This window comes from Podarcis cretensis, assembly GCF_951804945.1.
Source record: "Podarcis cretensis genome assembly, chromosome: 6".
NCBI classification, from domain to species: domain Eukaryota; kingdom Metazoa; phylum Chordata; class Lepidosauria; order Squamata; family Lacertidae; genus Podarcis; species Podarcis cretensis.
The window spans coordinates 71432104-71459229 of record NC_137175.1 but is presented as its reverse complement, the minus strand read 5'-3'; the positions used below and the strand labels follow the sequence as shown (position 1 = coordinate 71459229).

At 40.0% G+C, this 27126-nt stretch overlaps 1 protein-coding gene across 1 annotated transcript; it reads right to left on the bottom strand.

Moving 5' to 3' along the window:
• Nucleotides 1-125: 125 nt before the first annotated feature.
• Nucleotides 126-27044, bottom strand: SPATA1 (spermatogenesis associated 1). The gene is made up of 13 exons (XM_079981437.1): nucleotides 25898-27044; nucleotides 23242-23348; nucleotides 21274-21391; nucleotides 16582-16635; nucleotides 16125-16467; nucleotides 14924-15199; nucleotides 13380-13524; nucleotides 12818-12878; nucleotides 11620-11743; nucleotides 9308-9433; nucleotides 8155-8333; nucleotides 5186-5284; nucleotides 126-3642 (listed from the first exon to the last, which is right to left on the bottom strand). Exons 1-13 carry the CDS (start codon nucleotides 25931-25933, stop codon nucleotides 3538-3540), a joined length of 1773 nt encoding a protein of 590 aa, XP_079837563.1. The 5' UTR covers nucleotides 25934-27044; the 3' UTR covers nucleotides 126-3537.
• Between the last annotated feature and the right edge of the window lie 82 nt (nucleotides 27045-27126).

The following is a 27126-nucleotide window of genomic DNA, read 5'->3' as shown; positions in this document are numbered from 1 at the left end:
AATGGGAAGCAAATTTTTCCATTGGGCTAGCACAAGCCTCTTGCACGAGCCAAAGTAGCTTGCTCAGTCCTGGCACTAATCTACTTTAATCAATCACCTGGTCAAGGAAGTGAGAAAGTCAGATGGTCTGCACTGAGACTTTTATTCTCTGCCATCCCTTCGAAGTTGACTGGCTGTCACGTGACGATGCCACCCATTTATTTAGAATATTTGTGCACAGATCACAACATACACGGGTGTTTAACTTGCATAGTACACACACACACACACAGAGAGAGAGAGAGAGAGAGAGAGAGAGAGAGAGAGAGAGAGATTGTAATAAAATTTCTAAGTGGTTTACAAGGAATATTAACTCAATAAAGAAATAGTTAAAATAATTGAAAATCCTCCAAACTTTGTCAAACAGACCCAACTCCGGAACAGATATGTACATTGCTAACAAGCAATGGCATACCTATTCTTCATGCGAGAGCATGGCAGCCATTTTGGGTGCTGCGATCTCACCCCAATAACTCTTGTCTCTTAGGTACATCTCTGATGGCTAGTAACACCTGTGTGCCATTTTTGACATTTAGCAGCTTTATTTTGCATTGTTCTGCATCACTTTTTAAAAAAATTCTTTTGTGGGTCCCCCCACTTTGCTAAAAGATTTGAAAATGGTGCATTTCTTTTGCACAGTGATGGACAACAGATCTCCCCTGTTTAAACAGAGAGGCAAAAAACATGAACTTTTGCCTCCTACACGAATATTGCTCCCTCCTTGTAAATAAAGCTGATGTCCCCAAGGCTTCAAAACACACTTGAACCAGGGCTTTTTTTCTGCCAGAACTCGCTGGAACTCTGTTGTGGCACCTCTCAGGCCATTCGCTTCGTGGTGAGTTCTGGCACCTTTTCCCCCCTAGAAAAATAGCACTGATTTGAACCAGCCCTTAATTTTAAGCCTTTCACAAGGAATGAATTCGCAACTTCTGTTTTCTTAATTAAAAGCAAACAAATCTGGCATCTAAAATTAAGCACGAAGCGAAATAGAGTGAGGGTTAAATCCTAAAAAAAAGCTCAACAACTTTGGTCGGTCCTCACGCATGTTCACTTCATCAAATCTGGCCCTCTTTGAAAAAAGTTTGGGCACCCCGATAAAGGTTTTTCTGAATAATATTAGTGCTAGGGATTGCTCAATGTATGCAGAGTTTCTCTTCCCAAAAGCGTTGCAGGATTTTAATATCCTCTTTCATATTTCATATTGTCTATTACTCATAGTAATTAGCACTTCCTTGTCAGCTTTCCAGCTGTTACCATGTTAATGCCTCCTATTTGGCTCCTTGACTAGACGTATGACATGGTTTTCAGGCAGGAAGAGCTCACGGGCAGGGCTTGCCGAAATTTACCACAGATGAGGCATTTACATTCCAGAAACTCATTCTCTGAGGATGATAACAGGTCTAAGATCTGATCGGAATATGGTGGCTGATGGATTTACTTTGATGCATTTACCTTTTTTAACCAAATCAATTTTTGTTAAAAGTAAATCCATCAGCTGCCATTATTTAGATGCATTGTGATATTGTGAAGGGCAAGTTGTTTCTCAACTTCTACAGAAAGAACGGAAGCTTGTTTACAAGATGAACCAACACCAGTGTGGGGCCTAAGGCGTAAGGTTTAGATAGATCTCCATTATCTGCTTCTTGCATCGCTCACCCATCTCAGCTCCCCACTAAGCCGCCAAGGGACTTCAACTAGCCACGAGCAAATGTAAACCCAATAGCAGTCTTCCTCTACTACATTGCTGATCTTGCTAACAACTAAAAACTTGGGGCTTGAGAGTGGAAAGCAAGAAGGTATGTAGCAGCTTACTCAGAAGCAGATACCTTTCTTTTACACCAGAATTGCAACTGCAGAAGAGGAAAAAGGAGTCAAATGTGGTTTCCATAAATGAGAATGAATATAGTAATCATACTAGATGCTGGCTGCTTCCTCCTATCTCACTCTACATGGAAGCAAGACTTGGGCTGTGTAATTGCTATATATTTGAAGCCCGTTCCTCTCATCAAAGAATTCTGGACACTGTAGTTTTACCCCTCACAGTTTCAAACCCCCCCCCCCCCCAAAAAAACCCATTAACAAACTACAGTACTCATAATTCTTTGGAAAAAAGGATATGGCTTAAAGTGTAACGTGTCTATTGAGATGCAACTTACAAGTGTGTTTAAGTTTATAACCAGTTTTCGATTTTCAAAACACTTAGATTTGAAATAAATACAAAAAGTAGAGACGTTTACTTATAGGGTTTTTTTGTCTTTTGTCTTTAGATTTCTTATAAATGTTGGTTTCCCCCAATCTGTAGTAGATAACTGTCCACACACACTGTGGCACACGCAGAACCAGCCCTGCTTAACAGGCAACCTGCAGCGTCCGGGAGAAGCTTCAGAGAGCATCCTAATCACCAGAGGATGTTGGGAAGAATTCAGGAGTCAACTGAGGTGGCTCTTTGCCATTAAGAAGAAGCCAGCTACTGGAGCTGCAGTGGTTTTGGAGTCAGGCTTCCATTGCAATACACACCAGAAGGATTTTCCACCTCCCCCTGTGAGGAAAGGTTCCAGCATTGGGGACTTTTCAGTTTAGAGTAAAAGCAAGTAAGAGGTGACATGACAGACGTTTATAAAATTATGCATGGAATGGAGAAAATGGATAGAGGAAAGCTTCCCTCTACTTTCTCATAACACAAGAATTCATGGACATCAATGAAGCTGGATGTGGGAAGATTCAGGTGATATGGAGGTACTTCTTCAAGCAACTGCATATTTGAACTATGGAGCTTGCTCCCACAGAAGACAGTTCTGGCCACCTACTCAGATGGCTTTAAAAGAGGACAAGATAAATTCATGGTTCAAAAAACCAACTGCTACTAGCCATGACGGTTATGGGCCAATTCCTGACTGAACGTACTGCTTGCGATGCAGCCAGCTTTTATGTCCTGGCGGTGGACCCGACTGAACACTGGCTCTGTCAGGTCCGTCGCTGAAGCAACCCCCGGCCAACTAGAGCCATGACTGACCCATTTTAAATTTTCATTTTCAGCAGGCAATCTCACTAGCTCCCACGGCCGGCTGAGGCTGACTGTGGCATCAGCTGGTTGTGAGGGCAGGTCCCCCTCACCCACCTACCCCAGCTATCTAGCGGCCAGGCTGCTATTGCTACCACCACCTGGAAAACAGGTGTGTGGTGTTTCTGTTGTGAAGACAGGATGTTAGATGGGTCATAGCCCTGATCCAGCGGGCTCTTCCTATGTTCCCGCTTCCAACTGACATTTTGTCCCTGCACATGGATATTAGTTACTGGAATGAGGTGATAATGCCATTTAACGCCAGCAGTAGAATTATTACAGATCGGTGTTGTGATGAATTACTGTTGTTCAACATTCATTTTCAACACACACAAACAACATCTCTCCTATAGCTGAACAAATTTAAAGCTGGAAGAAATAGGTTCTGGGAGTAGCTATACAAATATGCAGAGAAGAATCTCACAAACGGGAGCCAGCTAATAGACTTGTCCTTCAGGGTGGAGTCTTAAAGAAGACTGAACTTTCTTGTGCGCCAGTTCTGCCTTCAGTGCTCGCAAATCAGAAGCTGCCTGCTTCCTCATCTAGAAAAAAATATTCCGAGATTGCAAAAGGAAGAATGAAATTACAACCTTCGTATTATTTTATAGATACAGTTCAACCTTTATGTGGATTAATAACCATTTCCTTGTTCTTTCATCTTTCAAGCCCAATGAGTTAAAGGATGAATCATTTTGGTTTGTTTCTGGCATATTAAGGTCACTAGTAATGGCAAGCCCTAGTGTACAAATTACATCATATTCCCATTAATGAGAGTGGGAAATGAGGTGAAGAAATATCACAGATTGTACTGCAGATCTCAAAGTGGTGTGTTTCTGTTCCTGTGATTTTTCTGACCACAAATTGCCAATTGTTGTTGTTGTATTATTAGTACAATACCATAAATGTACAACACATTTTAGAGGGTAGTATAAGCAAAAGAGGTCCCTGAGCTACATTTAGACTACTGAAAAGCACACGCCATCTTGGTACTCCATGTTGGCAGGTACAATGCTTAAAGCAGAGATGCTAAACATATTTGGATCCCAGGCACATTTGGAATTTTGAAAAAGTGGTACAGGCACAGCGGATGTGAGAAAACATCATGTTCTGTCCCACCCTGTGCCAGCTGCATGCAGCACTGCTTTCTGTTCCACTGCAATTCATCTTCTGCTGAAATCTACGCTATTCGTCTTGCTGTCTGCTGCGGCAAAATTATTTGTGTATCCTATGCAATTACGCTGCCCGTATGCTATTCCACCCATCATTTCAGTGCAAATGAAAGGCAAGACGAGTGGTTTGTTAATCAGTTATGTGCCCTTTGCCAACTGAAAACAGCAACCACCACAGTGGACACCAGTTGTATTTGCTGGTTCCAGACATGGGACCAAAAAGTAAAAAGCTATATTGCTTTTCTATGTGGTGTAGGACATTCTCTGGTGCAGCATCACAGACTTTTAGGTCCCTATTCAAAGAACAAGGGTTGCATATTTGCTTTTTGAAAAATAGCCTCTCTTTCCTCCTTAGTGGAGTAGTGGCTGCTTACAGAAACACCGCTGCTATGGAAGCAAAGTTAAAGTTCAATGTTTTGGTGAACCAGATCTCAAATATGACCATGTGCTTAACTCCAGGGTGAACACCCTTTGGTCCTCAGCTCCATAGTGCAATGAACTCAGAATACGCCTACAGAACAAAAGCAATTGAAAAGCAGAAGTTATTTCCCTTGACCTCCAGCTCTCCAGTCTTAAGCTACTGAAGAGCCAAGTGTGGTGTAGTGGGTGATGTGTTTGACTATGACTGGGGAGGTCCAGGTTTGATTCCTCACTTCGCTATGAAGTTCTCAAGAAGCTATGAAGCTATCCTATAGTTACCTTTTCTCAGCCTAAGCTTTGTAAGAGTTATTTTGAGGATAAAATGGGGGATTGGGATGTATGCCACTTTAAACTCCTGAAAGCAAAAGTGTGACTTGAATGTTTTTTTTTTAAAAAAGAAAAACACTAAAGGGTATGCTTGAGATAAAAATCTAAATATAATGTTTACATTTTTCACTTGGATATAAAACTAACTAGGCAAGTTAGTGTGTAATACCTTAATTTCTATGACAAGCTTCATTTTTGCATTATCAACCTTTCTCCTTAGTTGTTCAATTTCATGCTGCAGAGTGGTGATCTGGATTATTGTATTATTCTAGAAGAAACAAAGAAAGGTTTCGTACAGATCAGAGTTAACATACATCCTGCACTTATTAATATCACTGTCTGTGCAAATTGTCCAAATCTGCATCTCTCCTTAAAATTATATGATTTAGTCCCTCAGCTCCTGTTGTATCACCTTCCTCCCAGAAACATACATAGTGCAGAACATCAGGGCTATGTCTCATACAGTTACTCAAATGGTGGACTGATTGGTCACATGGCAGGTGACGCCATGGCCTCACTGTATTAACATAAAATAATGCAATTCTGCATGTGAATTTACTTCCATGCTTAGTTGGTACACACCTGGCAGACCTTGCTATAGCTACCCTAGACTGACCCAAGCCCAAAATAAATTTGTCCTTCCCTTCTCCCCATGAGACTTCTATCTATTAAAAGGCACAGGTGAATTTCAAAGAGAGAGAGAGTTCATGTGCAGATATGGGTGCTTCCAACGTGAGTTATCTTCCTGTCTCTACACACCTCTTTATTGTGAGAGGGCGTGTGCTGGACTCCATTTTGGGGATTGGGGTAGACAAGAGGCTATTTTCTGGAATCAAGGGATCCAGTTTTGTCTAATATTTCTCCGGCAAATGAAGGAAAATGGGCAAGGAATCTTGTGGTTTGTATTTTGATTGTACTGCCAGTTTTAGACTCTCCCATCTCCCCTTTTGATATCACATAGTTTTGAGTTTGAATGTGTGACTATATAATAAAATTGAGTATTAATTTCTCCTTACAGCTATTATTTCAGGCAATGATTGCATCTATCTATCTATTGGATGGCTTTCCTTCACCCAAATGGAAGAGACCATTGTCATAGATGTCACCTGGCCTCACAGCTTTGTAAAGGAAAATGGCAGCACCATTGCCACAAAGGAAAACTAACACAACAAGTGGTAGCTGAAATGGTTGAAAATGAAGGTAGAAAGCTGTGAGAAACTAAACGAGGAAGTTCCTGGTGCTACCATCCATGCAGTAGTGAAAATGTGTTTCCTTTACCCACTTGGAGTGTGCTCAAATAATCACATCTTTCTCTACCAGAACGAGCAGGAAAGAACACCAGCTCCTTGACTAACATTCTAGAAAGTTCCAGAGTTGCTCCATGCAAATGCAGAACTCAGTTGTGGGAATGAACAGAGCTGACAAAGGTGTTGTCTTAACACATGATCGAAACCAGGAATGGAGAACCTGTGGCATTCCAGATGTTGTATTCCGATTCCCATCATCCCTAACTACTGGCAATGAGGCTGGTAGGAGTCCAACAGCATCTGGCAGATCACAGGCACAGTCACTGCTGTAAACAGAAGGTAATCTGAAGGGGGGGAATCATTCATGCCTTATAACTGGGATATATAACTGGGATAAATCTTGGTTTAACAGGAAGATAACTTGAAAGATGTAAACAGGAGGAAGTTTGCTACATGAGAAAAGGCTGAGACACAAGCAAATCCTTTGGTTCTCAGAGTAATTAGCAGAACTGTGTTGATATCTCAAGGGCATGATTCATATGGGAAGGATTTAATTAACTTAAAACTGTATTCTCACGAGTTTCATTGTCGAGCCAGCGAGAAAGCTATTTTACACACACAAAACAATTTAATTACATATCGGAGTTGAATCAGGCAAGCAGTGTGTTATGCCAATTCAAATTGAGGGGGAAAGAGCCTGCAGAGAAATTTCCATCTTTCCTGTTTGTAAAGCTATGATTTTTGGCAAGGCCACGTTGTTACAATGCTATGTATTAATTTACATTTCATCTAGTTTGGGGGACTTCTCTCTGTCTCTCTCTACTGCCATTATAGTATTTGTCTTCTAGTGCAGGTCACTATCAATTTCCATTATTTTCACATTCTAAACACAATGCCTTGATACAGAAAAGCTTGCACGGGCAACCTGTGGTCCTTCTGAAGTTGTTGGACTTCCATCAACCCCAGCTGGCATGGTCAATGGTCAAGGATGAAGGCAGAGAGCTGTAGTATGACAACATCTGAAAATCCACAGCTTGCCCATCCCTGTAGTAAAGAAACTGACTACCCAGGTAAGTGTATGTTTAGGATCATGGCTTGAAAGTTAATCTGCATGGAAGATTGGAAGAAGTTTAAAACCTACTTACAAAAACATTGTAAAATTTTTGAATGTTGAGGACATTGAAATGAAATGAAGGGGTTCTAGTGAATAAGGTAAATAAGAGTATGAAAGAAGGGATAGATATTGGACGAAAATTTGAACAGCACAATATGTGAAGGAATTTTTAATGGATAAAATTAATAAGATTGAACTTGCTAAATTAATTTCAAAGTGGAATACAAGAAAGGAAGGCGGGTGGAAGTCAGGAAAATAAGGTTATGAAGGTTAAGAATTTGAAAAGAGGTTTTTCTTTTTTCTTTTTTATGTTAAATTTTCAAGCCTTTTAAGTTTGTAATATTTTATTTTTTTTATTTTTTTTTGTTGTATTTTAACTGTTTGTATTTGTTGTTTAAATGTTGGTATTTGTTGGTGTTTTGATGTTTGTTGTATGCATTGTTTTTCTATTGTAATTTTTCTCTTTGTAAAATCTAATAAAATATTATATATATATAAAAAAAGAAAGTTAATCTGCATGGATATCATTTTCCTGTGCAAAAGAAAAACAGTCTGATACAAATATTCCTGATGAGCGTGTTCCGTTACGGAATTGAGCCTTTGAGATATAAAAAGTAGCTCAATTTAAATTATACAGGAGGGATTATGTCAGATTAGTAAAGGAAATTATTAAACTCTCTTCTAGGGTTATTATAAAATCTGAAGAATACTTATCTGTCTAAATGGCATGAAGGAGCTTAGATTTTATGGAAAGGGGAGCTGAGCAAACAGCATTACCTTTGAATTAGCAACCTGTGTTAAATTATTTCGTTTTTTCCTTATATCCCTAGCTTCTAGCTGCACCAACAATTTCTGGTAGTGAAGTTCTAAATCTTCCCGCAGTTTATTCGAAACTTCCTCCAAGGAAGCTGTGACTTTTTTAGCTTCAAAATATTTCTTTTTCCAGGAATCACGAGCTGTACGGGGAAACAGATCAAAATGATATTCTCAATGGCGCAATTCTATTCAGGTTTTCAGACCATTTTCAGTTCAGTGAGGCTTAGTCCTAGGAAAATACAGAATTGTAACTTAAGAATCAGAATAGTAAGCAATATTGCTCTGTTCAAACATAAACCAAAAATATTAAGAGTTGAAAACATTGTATAAATTTTAACATTGATTATTGTTAGCCGCCCTGAGCCCGGCTTCGGCTGGGGAGGGCGGGATGTAAATAAAATTTATTATTATTATTATTATTATTATTATTAACATGCTAGGTCAAGTGCCACAGCTTTCATACAGTACTTAAAAAAGAATAGCTGGACTCTACATGTGGAAACCCAAACTCTCGAATGTGTGGTTTGCAGGCAGGTATGAGGCTTCGCTTTAACAAAGGTAAAGAAGGGGTATAAACAGAGAGACATCTAAGAAATGGTCCAATTCCGATGGAAACCAAGGTGCTAGATGACACACTACCATGGAGGGGGAAGCAAAAGCAAACCCACCTCCAACAATGATGCTATCTTCTAGCTTTGCTAGCTCCCCAGTCCTCCACCACCTCCACTCAAGCAGAAATAAAGTTATTCTTCCTTCACCTTCTTTATTCCCTTGACCTGTCAAAACCCACTAAACCACACCCGCAACCAGTCAAAAGCTACCTTGGTTTTTATAGACATAAAGCAGTTATGCTTTGTCAATGTATCTCTTGGGCTTCCCTTTTTCCAAGATACTGCTTTGGTGACTCCTGAGACAATGGAGGCCAATGCAAAAGCTGCCTGTTCACCTAAGTACAACTTTTAAAAAGCAGAAGGTGGGGTGGAGGGGGGAGACTTCGCCGTTCGTTTTTTTTCTGGCAACTGGCCTAAAACGAAACAAAACAAAAACTAAGGAGGGAGGTGGGTGTGGGTGTGTCGATAAAAACCTCAAGATATCTCAGCCTAATAACACATACCCTGGTATCTCCTGAGTTTGTTCTGTTCCAGTAAGCTCCTCACTTTTTTAACCAGCTCTTCTCTAGCCCTCTCCAGGTGCTTTCGTTCTGCCTTGATGTGTTGCAGCTGTCTGATCAACTCACTACCTGAGGAAAAGAAACCTCAAGATTAGTATACTTGTGCTGGTTAAAAAATGCAGAAAGCCCAGGATAAAGAAATCTGACACAGGAGTGCCTCCGAGAAGAAAAGAAGCCCAGGTCTACAGAAAGATCTGCAGTATTTTAGGGGTCTTTGGTGTGGCAATTTGGAGCATCAGATCCCCGCCTGCCTCCCAAGATCCAGGCACACAGGCCACACTAACATTCTGCCTGTATCTGTCCTGTACGAGATGCTAGTGCACAAAACTCCACACCGTATGAAACAAATCTTTCTCTGTGACTTTTCCCTTCACGTACCTCAGACATACCATCTGAAGGTGTCACTGCAACAATTCCTCTTGAGGGGTGGGAAGGGAATTTTAAAACTTGCAAACACATATTGTGTTGCCCAGGCTTTCCCCGATCAATACATTTCCGCCAGGACGGTAATGTTTTAATGCTTGTAGTTTTGCATAGAGATTTTGAATATTCAGCATTTTAGAAATGCTTTAAAATAAACAAAACAATGCCTAAACGCCTAGAGATTAATGAGACCAGGCATGTCTACTGGGAACCTGCCACTGCATAGCTCCTATCAAAAGCAGAAACCGTGCAACATATGGACAATTACAAAAAGTCTGCACTACTACAGAGAGGTGTTGTGGCTGGAGTTGGACTAGGACCAAGGAAACCCGGGTTCAAATCACCTCTCAGCCACAAAGTTTACTGGGTGGCCTTAGGCCAATCATGACCTCTCAGGGTAACCTACCTACATCAGAGGATTGTTGTGAGGTTGAAATGAGGAAGGGGAGAACCATGTATTTACATGGCTGAGCTCCTTGGACAAATGGTGCTCTATATACCATATTTTTCCATGTATAACACACCCCCATGTATAAGACGTCCCCTGTTTTGGGGGACTCCAACTTGAAAAAATGGGGGAGCGGGGAGATTGTATCCGTGTATAAGATGACCCACAATTCTGAACATAATTTTAAAATAAAAACCCTAGTCTTATACATGGAAAAGTACGGTACATATACTGTATGTGAAATAACAAATATAAGTTCTATGGGGATTGTGCTAATTGTATAACAAAACACTTAGTCTGTGATGTGACACAGGTGGCTGGATTAATTTTAATGATGTAAAAACTGAATTAAGCCAAATTATCCTCCCTCAGGGGCACTCGGTCAAAGGAAAGGCAAGCACCGGGGTTGGGATTAGTGTCTTTGGAACATGCCAGCAATGACAAGTGACTCCTTAGAGGCTCCCCGACAACAGTGTTTGCTTACGTTTAAGCAAACTCTGCCTCCTACTTTGTAAGAGAGCCAGGAAAAGCCTGCTGCTGTTAAGTTATGCCATTTTTAACTACCGAGTTGTTGCACACCCTCAAAAATGAGAGTGGTGAGAGGGGTCCTAGCACATACTTTGTACTTGGTTTCCTTGGAATGAAGGGCCCTAGAGAATTGTCGTTTTTGTGTGTGTGTTATAAGGTTTATCTGCACACACGTACAAGCAGAGCATGAGATTCAAGGCTTTTCCTGCTTTTCCCATTAGGTTTCCAGAGGCTTTGATTTCTGTCAAGTCATATTAACACTATATGTTTAAAGAACATGGCTTCCCCCCAAAGAATGCTGGGACACATAGTTTACCCCTCACAGAGCTTCAGTTCCCAGCACTCTTAACTATGAATGTAAGACAGTGATTTCAGTCCTGACCTAGCTTTGTCGCAATCCGTTTCCATTCTGCTGCAGTTTGGCTTCTGCTAAAACAGACATTTGTTCATCTCACTATACACGATGACTGAAACTAATTACATAATTAATTCCAGTACATTTCAGTGCAAGAGAAACGGCAAAAACAATGCGGAAAACAGTGTATCTTTTATGTGACGCCTATGGACTGAAAAGCAGCAGCAAAAACTGCTCGCATTCGCTTGTGAGATTTCCGTGCCTGATCTCAGATGAACCTGTGAATTAGGAGTGACTTCTGCTGTTGTTTCCATTTCCAGCAGAATTCTTTGACATCCCTACCATTAACTATGGTGCCCAGGAACCTTCGGGGAAAGGTGTGCTTTCAATGTACGGTGTGGATGTGTAGGTCTCTTGCTGTCAATCTTTGTTGCCTTTCACAGTCAGGCATTGTGGGGGAAGACTTTAACCCCATAGGATCTCTTAGAACAATTTGCTCACCCTCTCTTGGAAAGATTCCGCTGGGAGCTTCAGCTCTGTTTACAGACAGAGCCAGAAGAGGTGGAGTAGGAGGCGAAATATACTGGCTCAGATGTGCAAAGTCATTTAGGTTATTTTCATCAGTCTAGGGACCAAATGAAAAAGCATGTCAGCATTTGCTGCTTTCCCTACAGTACATGAAACTGGAGATTCTATTTATATCAGTCTTAAAGAGAAGGCTAACTCAAGTGTCCTTTTAGTGGAAAACAATAGTTACCTTCAGGGAACCCTGTCTGCAACCTGTCTGGCTAGGAATCCATATGCCTCTGCCACCGACCTCTGAACATTGCAGAGTATCAAGGGCATATTTCATGGCACACATCTGACCCATGTGTTCTGATGGACAAGCAAGCTGAACTTCAGCACTGCCCCAGATAGTGGGGTAGGAGAGCTGAAAATAATGCCAATATATTTCACATCTGTCAATCCATGAGCTGTTTTGGTTTCAGATAGCACATGCGTACACAAATCTAAAAGCCAGGGCCACAAAGTTTCACGGCCCTCTAGCAGCTATGGTGGCTCGGTTACCAGGAGTAATATATTTAGTGTTACCTTTACCTGGAAGTGTATACTAACCAAACTAAGCCTCCTAGGATTATTTTTTATAATACAACCCAAAAATGAATTATATTGGGGTAGATTATTTGCAAAAATATGTACATTAGCCAAAACAGGATATTTCACCCTCAAATGTTTAAGGATTTTCATGAGGATTTATGTCCCCAAAAATGTGAATTGTTGCAGAAACGTGGAAAACTGAATTTAATATTTTTCAAAAATGAAAAACTGAGAGAACCAAAATTTACATAGCCTTCCGTTCCTGTTTCCAACTAAATATGCATAGACTTGGTCTACTCCTTGGTACTTTGGTACTGAATATATCTCTGTGTATGTGTACATATACATACATACGCAAACATTATAAACCCACATGGATCTCCAATTGCTTGTAGCATATGTGCTACTTCAAATGTATGGCAAAAGCGCTTGTTTCATGAGCATTTGTCAAGAGTGGGTAGAAGTTATTCTGTTTCAACAACGAAATCTTATTGCAATCAACAATCCAAAAGAAAAGAAAAACGAGCTCAAGTTACTGAAATGATTGCAACCAATTTCAACTACCTTATTTATTTATTTTGCTAGACGTTTGGAAACATACCTGGCTATCTTGCACGCTACTGGTGTCAGCAACAGACTTGGCAATTCCAGGATGCTGTTGGCTAAAGATGAAATTAAAGCACAGTGCAATTACATTAGAAACAATAAATAATTCCAGGGCGCTGTTGGCTAAAGATGAAATCCAAGTGCAGTGTAGTAATTACATTAGAAACAAACCACCTTAATTAAATTTGTTTAAAAGGCTGGTGGGATCTAACAAATATAGAGTGCTGGGGTGGCAGATTACCAATCTGAAAACGGGGCGCTGAAATTAGGGTGCGGCAGCTTGCTGGTAGCCAACTGGACCGGTAGCAAACATTCCATGGAAGCGCTAACCTCACACACAGGAAATGAGCTGAAGAGAACAGGTTCACAGGTTTAATTATATTTGTCTGAAAACTAATTAAAGTGTTTGCTTTTTCCCCCATTATCCAACATGTTGGGAGCCCTTAATGCAACTTTAATGAAGGGCAGCTAATACTGTCAGCATGACGGCTTGTTTATTTCAAGTGTTCTTAGCCTTTATCACAAAGATATATAAATAAATTTCTCCGTTTCGTTACCTCCTCATTCTGTGTGAATAGTCCATGTCTCTCTCCTCCAAAGATTCTGGGATTCCAGAATCCCCTGTGGTGTGTCTTCCCATTCCAATACCTGTCAGGTTGCCTTCATTTTCTATATTTGCATCAAGCGCAATAGGAGCTTCTTCTGCATCAGAGGTCGGAAAAAAAATGTTTAGCTGTTTTTAATGGTGTGTTTTAATGTTGTAACCTGCCCTGGGACGTTAGGGTGTAGGGTGGCTAATAAATAATACCTAATATTAAATAATATTTGTTTCTATATACATGTTTTTACTTCTGCCATCCACCGCCAGAAGCAATGGCTTGGCGAAAAAATGTGTGTGTACAGATTCTGGGCATATCTGCCTGAAGCAAAAATGGAAATTATCAGCGCAAAGTCAAGAATGCCAGTTGGCTCACAGGCAGGATATAGAAGGAAGACCCTGAGATAAAAGAAAAATCTAAGGGCAACTGCCAGTGTGTTTTAATAAAAACGTGTCCAGCCCTATCACACGGGAAATTGTAAAATGTAGAAAATGGGAGGCAATCTGACAAAAGTGTGTATTAGCCGACGGGCATAATACATTTCCCCTTTCTTAACCTGCTGTAGTTTCCAATGTCCAACCATTTCAAGTTTCTATTTTTTTCATCTAGGTTAGGATTGGTGTCACTCCTGGCTTCTAAATAGGCCTGATGCAAGCAAGCGGATCTTATCACCTAAAGAACCACCAATGTTTACTACCAAAAAGCTGTCCTTGTGTGACTTCTGGACCAGTTCCGCAGATCACTGAGCTTTATTAAATAGTTTAATGCAAATTACCATATTTTTCTGTGTATAACACGCCCCCGTGTACAAGATGCCCCTGTTTTTGGGACTCCAAATTCACAAAATGGGGGGAGATTGCCAAGAGTTGTTAAGGTTTTTTTTTGGGGGGGGTGCCAAATATTGCTCAGCTGCCTGATTGACACTGCCAATCCCATGCATCGCCAGAGCCACCAATCATCTGCCCGCTCGCCACTAATCACCCGCCCAATTGCCACAGCAGCAGCCAATCAATAACAGTCCTTGCGGCAGCCACCAATCACATGCCCAATCACCGCTGACAATCTCCTGCTCGCGGCTGCTACCAATTGCCCGTCCCCCCTCTGCACTATCCGTGTATAAGATGACCCCAAATGTTTAACATTATTTCCTAATAAAAAATCTCATTTTATACACGGAAAAATACGGTTAAGTGCATTATTTATTAAATGCTTTCATGCAAACCAAAGGGTTGGGATTCAGAATGGCTATTCCGTAAATGGAAGGCCTCCTTATGTTGATGGAAAGCTCTCAGATCCCGTGGAGGTTCCCCAAGTAGAGGAAGGTGGGAGGCAATCTTTGCTTATTCCTCTGCCCCTTGGAATCCTGCATGGTTCCTCTCATGCTGTTCCAGATGGCTCCCCGAATCTCCACAGCAGCTTTTTCAGATAGATTTTTTTTTTTACAATGCTAATGCAAAATACAAATAAACTTTGAATGGAGTGCTTAGTGGAGCAATGTATACCTTTTATCTTCTGTGTGATGTGACTGACTTGAATCTGGTTGTTTCCCTCTTGCTCTCGGTTCTGATTCATACGCAAAGGTGCAACAGAATCTTTGTATTTCTTGACCTTTCTAGGAGTATTTTGCTGCTGTTCTCGAGCTTGGCTCAAAGACTTTCGCTGAGGAATTTTCACTGATGTGGATTTTCTTACAGAGTTTTGTTTTGCAGAAATTTTATATTGGAATGTATAGGGAGATTTAATGGATTCCTTTAGGTCTCTGTTACAACTAATTTCTCCTGGAGGCAGTACATAATTATATATTAGGCTATATATACTTATGAGAGTTGTGTTAAATTGCAGATTTATCATATATTATTATAAATAATCATATTTAATAGTCATGTTAACGTAAGTAATATGAACTGCTTTATGCACATTTTGAACTTTTTTTTTTGGTAAGTCGCTTTAAGTTTATTTTATTTCTAAGAAGGCTGGGCATAAATTTTTAAAGAAATATATACCCAAGTAAATAAAAGTTAAGGGGTTTTTTTTGGTAACAAGTGATATTGTTGGAACCATTGTTAAATTAAAAAAGCAAATGTTACATATGCTACAGTCTAGGTAGGACCAAAATACAATTAAAGATCAGGAACTCGTATTGCAAACAAGTCGTTCTGATTTGATTTCCTCCCCACCCCTGAAACCTTAAATTTGAACGAAACCAGTCCGGACATATGATTAATTGAACAAGGGAATGGCAGTGTGACAAATGAAGTTTCAGGGAAGAAAAACCTGATGGGACCAAAACTGTTAACACCAAAAGGCACAAAACCAGATTAGTAGACGGGAATCCTACTGTTAGCATCATCAATACAGACAATGAAATAATGGCCAGGTTAAAGATGCTTAATCTCCCTCTCAAATAAGGTATGGTAGGGCAGGAGGGGAGATCATTTGCCCTCTCCTGACACAACAGGCTCCAAGCCTCGATTGTGGAGAAAGAAATTAAAACTATGCTTTCCTCCTCATGTTGAAAACTCCTCATGGTTTCAAACAAGGTATAACTTGTCTGATCTTAATATGAAGTGCAGCTCTTGCTGGAGGAGAAATAATTGAAAACTATTTTTTTTAAAAATCAGAGAAAAGAAATATTTGTGCTGTCCTTGCAATTTGACCTGCACTTGGTTGTTATAGCAATTAAGCAGCCTTGATATATCTCACCTTCCCTTCTTTGCGAATTATATTTCTCTTTAATCCTTTCGTTCTGTTCTTGCTTAGAGATCTGTGTTGCAGGGAGATCTTGAGCACTTCCTTTTTCAGTTTCGTCCCATCCTATTAAATTATTTTTATCCTGAGTTGGGCTGAGATGACGTTTCAAGGAACTCTCCAAAACAGTGGGGTTCTGACCAGATTCACAATCTGGAGCTGATACGTCAGGTGGTCTATGATATGATGTATATGCACGTATATAATCTGCATTACTGTGATGTCTTTCTGGAGTTGACGATGAAGATGAATAAATACTTTCTACTCCAGGCAACAAATAAAGTTCTGGATGAAATGCCTGAAATATACAGCAAGTTAATCTGAAATAAATAATATATTTTTAAAGTATAATATATATTTAAAGCAAAGTAGCTTTGCTTTTACACGAAAATTGATGTAACAATATACATACATAGGGAGGAGCAAACGATTTGAGCTTCAGTTCTGTTTCTTGCTTTGCTTTTACCTTGGAAGGTAAGAACAGAAACGACGTTATCAAAACAGGATAGTGTCATACCATTCAATTTGTATAGCATCTTACATTCCTGAAAGCCGGAATATAACATTATTTTTTTTAAATGCTATACTCAAACCTTTGTGAATAATGGAAAACACAGAATATTTATCTTGGGAATTCTGGTAGATTATAAAAGAATTTATAAGCCTTTGTAAATAAAAAATGGCACAACTATTTTTTTATTTACAAAGGCTTATAAATTCTTTTTCACTTTGGCAGTTTTATTTTTATTGTTTTATTGCATCTGTCTGTTTTTAGATAATTTCTAATAATTTTTTTATAAGTGTTAGACTCAGAGATGCCCTTCTGCAAATGGCTCATTCCATTTCTGGAAGGGAATGCGATTCAGCAGAAGTGTCTGAACCATCTTAGATCACTGCTCCCTTAGGATTGATCCATTAATCAACCGATAAATCAATTAATTAAATCTCATTAATCACCTAAGGTTTCTTCAGTTGTGTGAATGCCTTAGATGTAACATAGAAAATGCTGCTATAAATTTGGCTGCCCTTGTTATTATTCTGAATTTATATGATCAGAGGTTTATCAAAAGTATAATAGTTCCAGTCTTCAGAAAGTCACACTCATCAGTGTTAATGGGGAGGCACAAAGAGAGCTTTAGAAGCAAGTTTTGGCAGTTTTGAATCTGGATAGAAAAAGGGAAAGAGCGCCAAGAGCACTTGGAGTTTATAGATAAGCTGACTAAAACAGAAGTATATTTGGGGTGCAATTTTTCTTTTGAGAGCTAATAGAGAATTGGTGGTTTTGCTTTAGAAGTCTGTATTTATTACTTTCTCCTTAGAAATAATAAGCTGTTATAAAATCTCTCATTCTTGTGCTACCTCTGGACTTCTCACAGGGGAGTTGGAAGTATATAACAATATAAAAAGATGTTTGTTTAAAACCACACCAGATTTTTACCATGAAGGGTTGCGGTTCATTAAAATAAAAGCATGTTGCTTAATTTGAATGTCACTTAACTTTAATGGCTACAAAAAAATAAGGCTGCTGATTCCCCTAAAATAAAAGTAACATGTCTTTACAGAGTTCAAGTATCTCTTCTCTTATTAGAAAGAAGTATCTCTGGGAAGAGATTAAGGCGCTGTTGGGCAACGGTAGAACTGGGAAATTCAGTAAATGTTTGTTCACATGCGTATAATTACATATAATTGCTCTGACCGCTCAAATATTATAAAACAACTTCAACCTTTCCTATCAAGTAAATCAAAAGGGTGTTTTATACCATTTGTACAAGGGCTTTTTGAAACGTACAAAAAAGTGGGAAAAGACCAAAACCATATACATAGTGATTTGCTAAAGATATAGCATGGACTCCTTACAAACTATAGTTTGTAAATTGGGAACAGGGCTTGAGAATATGCACTCCCTGCTCCCTTATTCCTCCCCACACCTTGCTAGAATCCCCCACTGCATGATCTTGTTGGTCTTAATCATGGTTTGATTATAATGCTTACAGTGAAGCTAACCAATTCCGATATTGATCTGGATTTGAAAGCAAGGGTTGAAGCAGGTTTGGAAATCTTGGTTAAGATGGAACCGGATTAGTGTTAGCCTTGGTTAACATCACAGCAGATGTGGCACTACAATATGAAAAGACAGCTGGCAAATGAAGGAGGACTTGCACTGAAGGGGTCAGGAGGAAGGGAAGGAAGTACATGTTCGTGAGGTCAGCTCCCAGTCAGCAAACCGTAGTTTTCAGGAATACAGTGAACTGTCTCACATTTCTTATGGAAATCAATGGGACAAGTAGGTCATGACTAGCTTATATTCCAGCTATTTCACTTGAACAATGTATGAATCGCTTTCTCTTGATAAAACCTAGTGCCTTAATCACGTTTGTTGGGAATACAGTGGTACCTCGGGTTACATACGCTTCAGGTTACATACGCTTCAGGTTACATACGCTTCAGGTTACATACGCTTCAGGTTACACACTCCGCTAACCCAGAAATAGTGCTTCAGGTTAAGAACTTTGCTTCAGGATAAGAACAGAAATTGGGCTCCTTCGGCGTGGTGGCAGCAGGAGGCCCCATTAGCTTCAGGTTAAGAACAGTTTCAGGTTAAGAACGGACCTCCGGAATGAATTAAGTACTTAACCCGAGGTACCACTGTACCAATGACTGTGTGGGTAACTTCTGTAGTTATTTAATATTATGACACTAAGCTTTTCTTTTTCCTTAGCAGAGCAGTTAAAACTTGATTTGATTCTATAAATACAACTGAGAGATTTGCAGTAAAGAGAAATATGTTTGGACAAGACAAGAGCTTGTCAGCTCTTCCCAGGGAGTCTGTGACAACCATCTAAAGAAGGCTTTCCAAGCTACACACTCTGCACATAGGCAGATCGTGCACTTGAAAGAGCCATCTCATTTTCTTCATGGTTGCGTCTTTTATTAGTCTTGGCTCGGAAAAGAATTGGGGCAGTAAAAAAAAAAAAAAAGGGAAAGCAAAACAAATTCCAAACCTCTTTGTCAGAAAGGCTTCCAGCTGCTCAAAGGGAAATAAATGATTAAAACTTGCAATTAGACCATTAATTTTCCTCGGAATTACTACTCTCCGCTATGTCAGCTATTAAGATCAAAACATTAAGAGTGCTTTTAAAATTGCCGAGCGTTTTTACATGGGAGGTCTATCTCATTGCATTCGTGGGAATTTACGTTGTTAAAGGTGAAATGAAAGTGAAAGCGAGAGGCATTTTTGCAGAGAACAAACATGGTGGACAATGTAGGTTCAAAGTTTGCTTTGTAGGCCAGTTAACAGGACTCTCTTAAAGAACCTAACACCCGTAAGGTTCCACTCAACTAAGTTACACTCAGGGTGCTGCAATACAACCTATTTAATAAGCAGTCATTTGGATTTGATTGCAGATGTCGCCAGCTACTTTATGAGTGTTCGTCCTGATTTGCTCTTGGGGAGATTACGCAGGTGTTGCATCAACCAAGCATTATCTCACACTTTCCGGTGCATTTTCCTATTATTTCCTTATCACAAAAAGAAACAATGTTTTGGGAAAGCAGGTTTGCTTTGCAAGAGCTCCAAATTGGCTCTAACAGCATAATCTGGTGTCTAAGGGGCTTAGTTTGGTCAGAATCGAGTACTCATTGTCAGGGTTAACGCTAAATACATTACTTCTGGTAGATGAGCACCATCGCTGCTAGAAGGCCGTGAAAATTTGTGTCCCAGGCTTTTTGGATTCATCTACCCATGTATTATCTGAAACCAAAGGGGTGCATTGGGTGCCAGACGTTATTTTTTTTAAAGCTCTCCTACCCCACTAGATCAAACCTATCCATTCTGAAGGAAATCAGCCCTGAGTGCTCACTGGAAGGACAGATCCTGAAGCTGAGGCTCCAATACTTTGGCCACCTCATGAGAAGAGAAGACTCCCTGGAAAAGAACCTGGTGTTGGGAAAGATGGAGGGCACAAGGAGAAGGGGACGACAGAGGACGAGATGGTTGGACAGTATTCTCAAAGCTACTAACATGAGTCTGACCAAACTGCGGGAGGCAGTGGAAGACAGGAGTGCCTGGCGTGCTCGGTCCATGGGATCACAAGGAATCAGACAGGACTAAACGACTAAACAACAACAACCCCACTATTGTTATATTTAAGGTTTTGGGTTCAAGCCCCATGTTTGGCAAAAGATTTCTGCATTGGTTGGACTAGAATCAGAGGTAGGCAACCTTATCCAAGTATGGGCTGGTAGACGCTCTGTCTGTCAGAGGATGGGCCGGAGCGTGTGCACACACGTGCTCTTCCGGGTTGGAGGAGTGCCTGTGCACATGCTATTTCTGGCGCTCCTTCAACCCGGAAGTGTGCCAGAAATAGTGTGTGTGCATGCGCATGGGCACTTCTCTTTCCCGCACGCATGCACACACACTATTTCCAGCACACATCTGGGTTGGAGGAGCGCCCGAGTGCATGCGCACAGGAGCTATCAACCCGGATGTCGGTCCCCGCGCCGCGCTGGTAAGAGTGGGCAGCGGGGGGCGGCAGAGGTCGCCATGGGCTGGTTAGACAAGCCTCGTGGGCCGCTACCAACCCATGGGCCTTAGGTTGCCAATCCCTAGACTAGATGTTCCTTATGGTCCTATCCAACTCAATGGTTCATATTCTTCCAAGTTCCCAGCTCGTGAGTGGCATGTATGGAAGTTACAGAATTTTAGAAATGTAAGCCATGATCAAAATTGCATGTGACAGAAGAGACCCATATAATGTGGATTTCCCCAAATATTCACCTCCTCATGACTTCAAATTAAACTTGTGGTGTATAGTGTAAGGGCAGCCATGCAGAAAGATAAAGCCCAAACTCCTTTTGGCATCTACAGCCCATGAGCAAAGAAGCCTACTGGACTGTGACCAAAACATGAATAATTAAAAAATAATAATCTTGGTTTTATAACTCTTTATTTTGAAACGGTAGCTGCCAGGGAGGAAAAAAATCACATTTCTCCCCCCCCCCCCGACTGCCACTACATGAACATGAAATGTTAAATGGGAACATTTGAAAATAAGCACACAGCTCTTCTCGATAACCCACTCACAGAAACACAGAAGAAGCTTACCACTGCAAGTTTCTTTCCTATACATTTTAGGAAGATATACTTATCCACAACTGCATCTTCACCCAGGTAGTCTCCGAGCTGCTCTCTTAATGTTCTCAATGTCATATAAGGTGGCACCCTAGAATACCAGATTACATTACTGCAGAGACATGATTGATATATTTGTTTTGGAAGTGGGTGTATAAAGGCAATGTACATTAATTACATGCCACAAAGATCTAATTTTACCTCCGAAAGCTCACACTGATGGCTTCATCCTTGAACATGAACTTTTAGAGCCCTCTGGTGCCAAGGTGGGTTTTCTTGTGCACAAACAATGAAACATTTATTTTGTGATAACAAATAGAATCTCCAAGGTGCCAGAAATCTCTTTATTCACGTGATTCATCCATGTCAAGCTCTTAACACCGTAGCCGAAACTTCTAATTTCATGCGTAAGATCTTAGTTAGCAAGACCGATGTTCTAAGCAGTTTCTCAGATAATTAAGGCAGGAATTTTCTTCATTATAAGATAGCATTGTATTGTAATTCATAATGCTAGGAATGAATAACACTAATAGGACATTAATAGTTTCTGTGATCTATAGATAAGTAACTATTAAAATTCCCTATGATCTTGGAAATGTAACTAGGTGGGTACAAGTTTCTGAACTTAGTAAGGTGATTAACCTGAAGATAATAAGACTCTTGCCTAATTTAGAGTTGTTGACATTTTCTACAGTGATTGCCAACATCCTTTCCCACCAATATGTCTGGTATTGAAGGAGTGCACTTTACACAGAAGAACACTAAACACTTCTGCACAATAGACCTGAACAACCATTACTTATTTCCAGTAAAATCTAGGAATTGTAGTCAGGGATGGAAGAGAAATCTGACTCGGTACTCATTTAAAGCCAAATCTATCAAATTGGCTCTTTCTGAAACAATGCAAACCAAAACACAACTGTCCTTCAAAATTCATACTTATCTGAATATTGCAATCCAGTTCTTCAATCAGTGTTTACAAAAATGTATATATATAGGGAAAGTGTACATAAAAATGTAATTAGTGAAAATAGCATTCAGAAATGCATTATATTTAGGGAAATACTTGCAAAAATGTGTATAAACTGCACGTAAAAAGGTGTTTATTAGGGGAAATTAACACTAAAATGCTGGTGAATTTTCATGAGGACTTTAAAAAAACATATAAATAACAAATTGCTGAAAAATGTGGAGAACTGCATTTCAGGCTGGGAAAATGAGACACCGAGAGAACCAAAACTGAGATCTTTGCATCCCTGATTGTAGGTTGCTGAGAAAAGGGAGAGTAGCGATCACTAACAGAAAATAAACAGAACCTCATAAACTGAAATTCTCAGGATTCTTGGCGGCAGGAGCCCAAGAGTTAACATGATATAAACTGACATACGTGTGCTATAAAGAAGTGCATTTATTTTAAAATACTGTCTGACTTAAACGGTTGGGGCAAGTTGCTCCTTTTGTTTGAACCTGAACTCTCTTTTCTAAAACCTTAACGATAAAACTTTCCAATACAATGAATATAACACACATTTTATTGTAATCTCCTATGTGGCATGCTGAAATCAGGAGCAAAGGACCAGGCTGAAGAGGAGCTCCTGGACTCTGTCCCTTCCTGTTACTTGTCCAGTCCAAACCCCATCTTCCCAGAAGCTCATTTCTCATTAATGAGAGATAAGATACAAGAAACCCGAATCTTTTCCCCTCAGGGAGAAAAGCAGCTTGAGGGTGGTTTTGAGAGGACAAATGATTGAAAAACCCCTCCCCTTCCCTTGAGTAATTTGGCTGCTTTCCATTTTACAAAAGAATTGATGGCAGAATCATGGAAGCTTCCCAACATACGACATTTGGCTTTTAGAAAACTATACGACTTATATAATGGATAAATTGCTACTAGAACTGCTGCTCTCAAAGGCAGACCCGACGTTTATTATTCCAACTCACCTTATAAATCCCACCGAAAAAAATTTGCTGGCAACATCCACAGGAACTGTATTCAACTTGAAATTCCACACGTCTTCCGGAACGTAAAAAACGTGAAGCTCTAAAAGCTAAATGCATTAAAATAAATATTTAATTTTTTTAAAAAAATCTTATATACAATTAGTATGGACAAACTAAATATGCAAAGGGGCAACCCAAACCCCCAATCCACCATTCTGGAGGGGCTTTAGATGGGGTGGAGGTTTGGACTGACGCCAAATGAGATATCTTTGATTTCTTATACACACAAGTCCTGTAACAGGAGGGAACTATTAATGGTGTGTGTTTGTTTGTTTGTTTGTTTGTTTGTTTGTTTGTTTGTTTAGTCAAACACTATGTCTGCCGGGATGACAGAAACTCTGACATGGTAACAAGACACAATGAAACTGAATACTACTGTTAAAGGTTTGGCTATCAGATTTCTGCAACTGGCCTGCTTGGCACTTAATGCTAAACTAAGGTTGTTGGGGCAGTGGAATGTGCTGTTGGAATGTTTAAGCTGAAAGCTTCCACATGTATGCTATACGCTTCCACACTGCTCAGGGAAATGCAGCAAGCTTAACACATTGTGGTGATCAAAAGTGGCTTCTGGTAGGATGAAGCTGTGCTAGTTTCGCTCTTGAACTGAGACAAGAGCTTCCCCTTCCCCAATATCGAGCACTGTTATCCATGTATCCATGTTTGACTGACTACTAAGTAAAGGTAAAGGTAAAGGTAAAGGGACCCCTGACCATTAGGTCCAGTCATGACCGACTCTAGGGTTGTGACGCTCATCTCGCTTTATTGGCCGAGGGAGCTGGCGTGCAGCTTCCGGGTCATGTGGCCAGCATGACTAAGCCGCTTCTGGCGAACCAGAGCAGCACATAGAAATGCTGTTTACCTTCCCGCTGGAGTGGTACTTATTTATCTACTTGCACTTTGTGCTTTCGAACTGCTAGGTTGGCAGAATGTCACCTCGGAACCAGTGTTGGAAACTCCCGTTGTTCTAGGTACATTTTGCAACAGGGAATTTCATTAGAGTGAGCAGTTTCTGAGCTCTGGGCACAGCCTAAGATTTCAGATTAAAACTGCGGAGTAGAAGGAGGACCTTTTTCTGTCTCCCCACTTCAAGTTACTCTTCAAAGACTGGAGAAGAGATCCTCTTAAGAATATTAGGGGGGGGGGTGAGCAGGGGAAGGACTAGACCATGTGAAAAATGAACATAATATTTTAGCCACAGTTCATTTATTTTCAGCTTTGTATTCTTGTTATAAAAAAGTGTGCCTACAGACATTCAGTTGTTGCACCCATAACCTAGGTTTAAGGTGCTGTTTAGCTCCCAGCTTTCATATCACAGTTTCTAACCCTGCTCGGAACATAAAAGAACTGGCAGATCACTGGGTAAAAATGGCAACACAGTCATTTAAATTTATGGAAGCTGAATGGAGAGCTGTGCCTCATATAATCTAAAAGTGCCATGGGATAATTACATTACCAGTTTAAAATACTGTTTGAGCATTCTGGAATATATGGGTTGTGGAGACATTTTTATAAAAGGAGTTAAGGCAATATATATTGATCAATCAGCAAAACTGCAAGTAAATACTGACTGAGAATTGTAAAATAACTAGAGGAACCAGACAAGGCTGCCCACTGTCACATTTATTGTTTATAACAGTTTTAGAAGTTTTGGTGCAAATAAAAAGATGTAATCAAGAAATTAAAGGAATAAGGATGGCACAGAGACAATAAATTAAAAGCTTTTGCAGATGCTCAAAAGATGACATGGCGGGGGGGGGGGCGTTGACGAAAACCCTATATCTCCATTCATGCGATCCTTTCAAAATGTGTCATTTCTTTTCTAGGTTAAACTGATTAAGCCAGAACCGGCTTTCGATCTGGTCAGTCTAGATTTTATTTTCACAACTAAGTGGATTTGCGGGGAGGTTGGTTTTAATTAGAAATTAGGAAAGCAGAGTAATTAGCGAAACAGGGCTTTGTTACCCCTGCTCCTCCCTCCATTAGATCTGTACAGTTAAGCTATTAGCGACATGATAGCAGGGAGGAGGTGCTCCCTTCGCTGTATTAAGGTAGCCTAACACTCCTTTGCTTTGAACTTCTTATTTTAAAAAAGTATCAACTGTTGCTAATAGCATTTCAGGTCTATTAGTCACAGAACATGAACACTGAGCACTCATGTGTGTAACTAGCAGCTGTCGCAAGCTTCTAAACTGAAGCACCACGTAGGGTAATATGACCCCAAGCTTAAAGATAAAAAGTGTAACAGACAAGAGAGAATGCTAAGGAGACTTCAGTTACCACCGGTGCTGTTCCTGATGGAGATGAACTCCCACTGGCAACAAAGGAAAACCTTTACTAAATCACACCCAATGCCTATATGTATTTAATCCCCATAAAGCAAATTTAAAACATTATTTGGGTAATGTTTAAAACCAGCCTACTTGTAAACACCTTTCACAGGCAGTGAGAATTGATCGCACAAAAAATGAAGATAATAAAGGGCTTTGTTTATAGGAAAAAGCAATTTATATACGTTGCTGTTACCTCATCAATCTACAGCAGAAAATGTACACTTAAGATCAGATAGACATGCTTTCTAAGTTCCATTATTTCTCACCTCTGATGTGGGAGGTCTGATATGGCTGGATGGCATAGTTCCTGTTTAGCCTCGTTCACAGCGAATTCCAGATCATTTTTTTAAAAAATCGCACAAACATAATTTAACAGAGGATATTGATCTCTCGGAGGTAACATTCCACTCATTTCATATGTATTTCCATGTCAAAAACATTGCTGTGTTTAAAAATGACAGAAGACTTTGCTTCTAGCTAATCTGAAAACAAAATGAAAGGATTCAAACGTTGGCTAACATCACGCTTTGATGTGAACACTCCTTCTATACAAGTAAATATCACCTTAGTAACCCAGTGAATTGCACAACCAGGGCCATGTAACTGAGATTTATTTCAGTAATCAAAGGTCTGCTCTACGCACATTGCTTACATGGGGATAATTGCCATGTAGAATAAAAACAATAACATGAATGCCATCGGTTGGACAATGCAGTTTATGCTGTAAAAAGGCACTGGCCAGATAATCCTAACTGTAACTCTACACTCAGAAATATGAAGAATTAGTACCTGAATCTGCTTGCTCCTTTCCTCACTCATAACAACAACACAATTATCCTATACTTGGCAGTAACCAAAATGGAACTTATGTTTAAAAACATGCATAACTAGAAGGAATGAACAACACTCACACATAAACAGAGCTTGGGAAACACAGTAAGCACCACTGATATTGGCATAGGTGTTTTGTAGATCATATTGTCAAGATGTGTAGTTTTATGATCTTTGGGGAACTAGGGCTGAGCCTGAGGATCATACAAATGACGAGCACTCGAAGCTGGTTGATCTGTGATATTCATACCCCTTTGGGGAGTTGAAGGATTATGCATGTCAAACAGAGCATGAGGATCATATGAAACACATTGTCGTGGTGCTCAGTGCATGTCCTGCAGGCAGCCCAGTTGATGAAGGCCAGCCTCGCAAGGGTCAACCCCTCTATATTATTATAATTATTTTATTATTATTCAATTTATTACCCGCCCTTCGCCAGCAAGTCCCAGGGCATCTTATAACAATTTAAAATTCCATATTAAAAACAATTAAAGCAAATGAGCGTCGTGGGAAGAGGATGGGTTCTGAAAACATTTATCTCAGGTGTTAGGGCAAAGGTTAGGGTAAAGATGTGAGTCTTCAGCATACACTATGTAATGAAGGTGTCCGATGCAACTCTGCCAGAGAATATCATTGCCCAGGCTACCATCTCCAGAACCTGTGA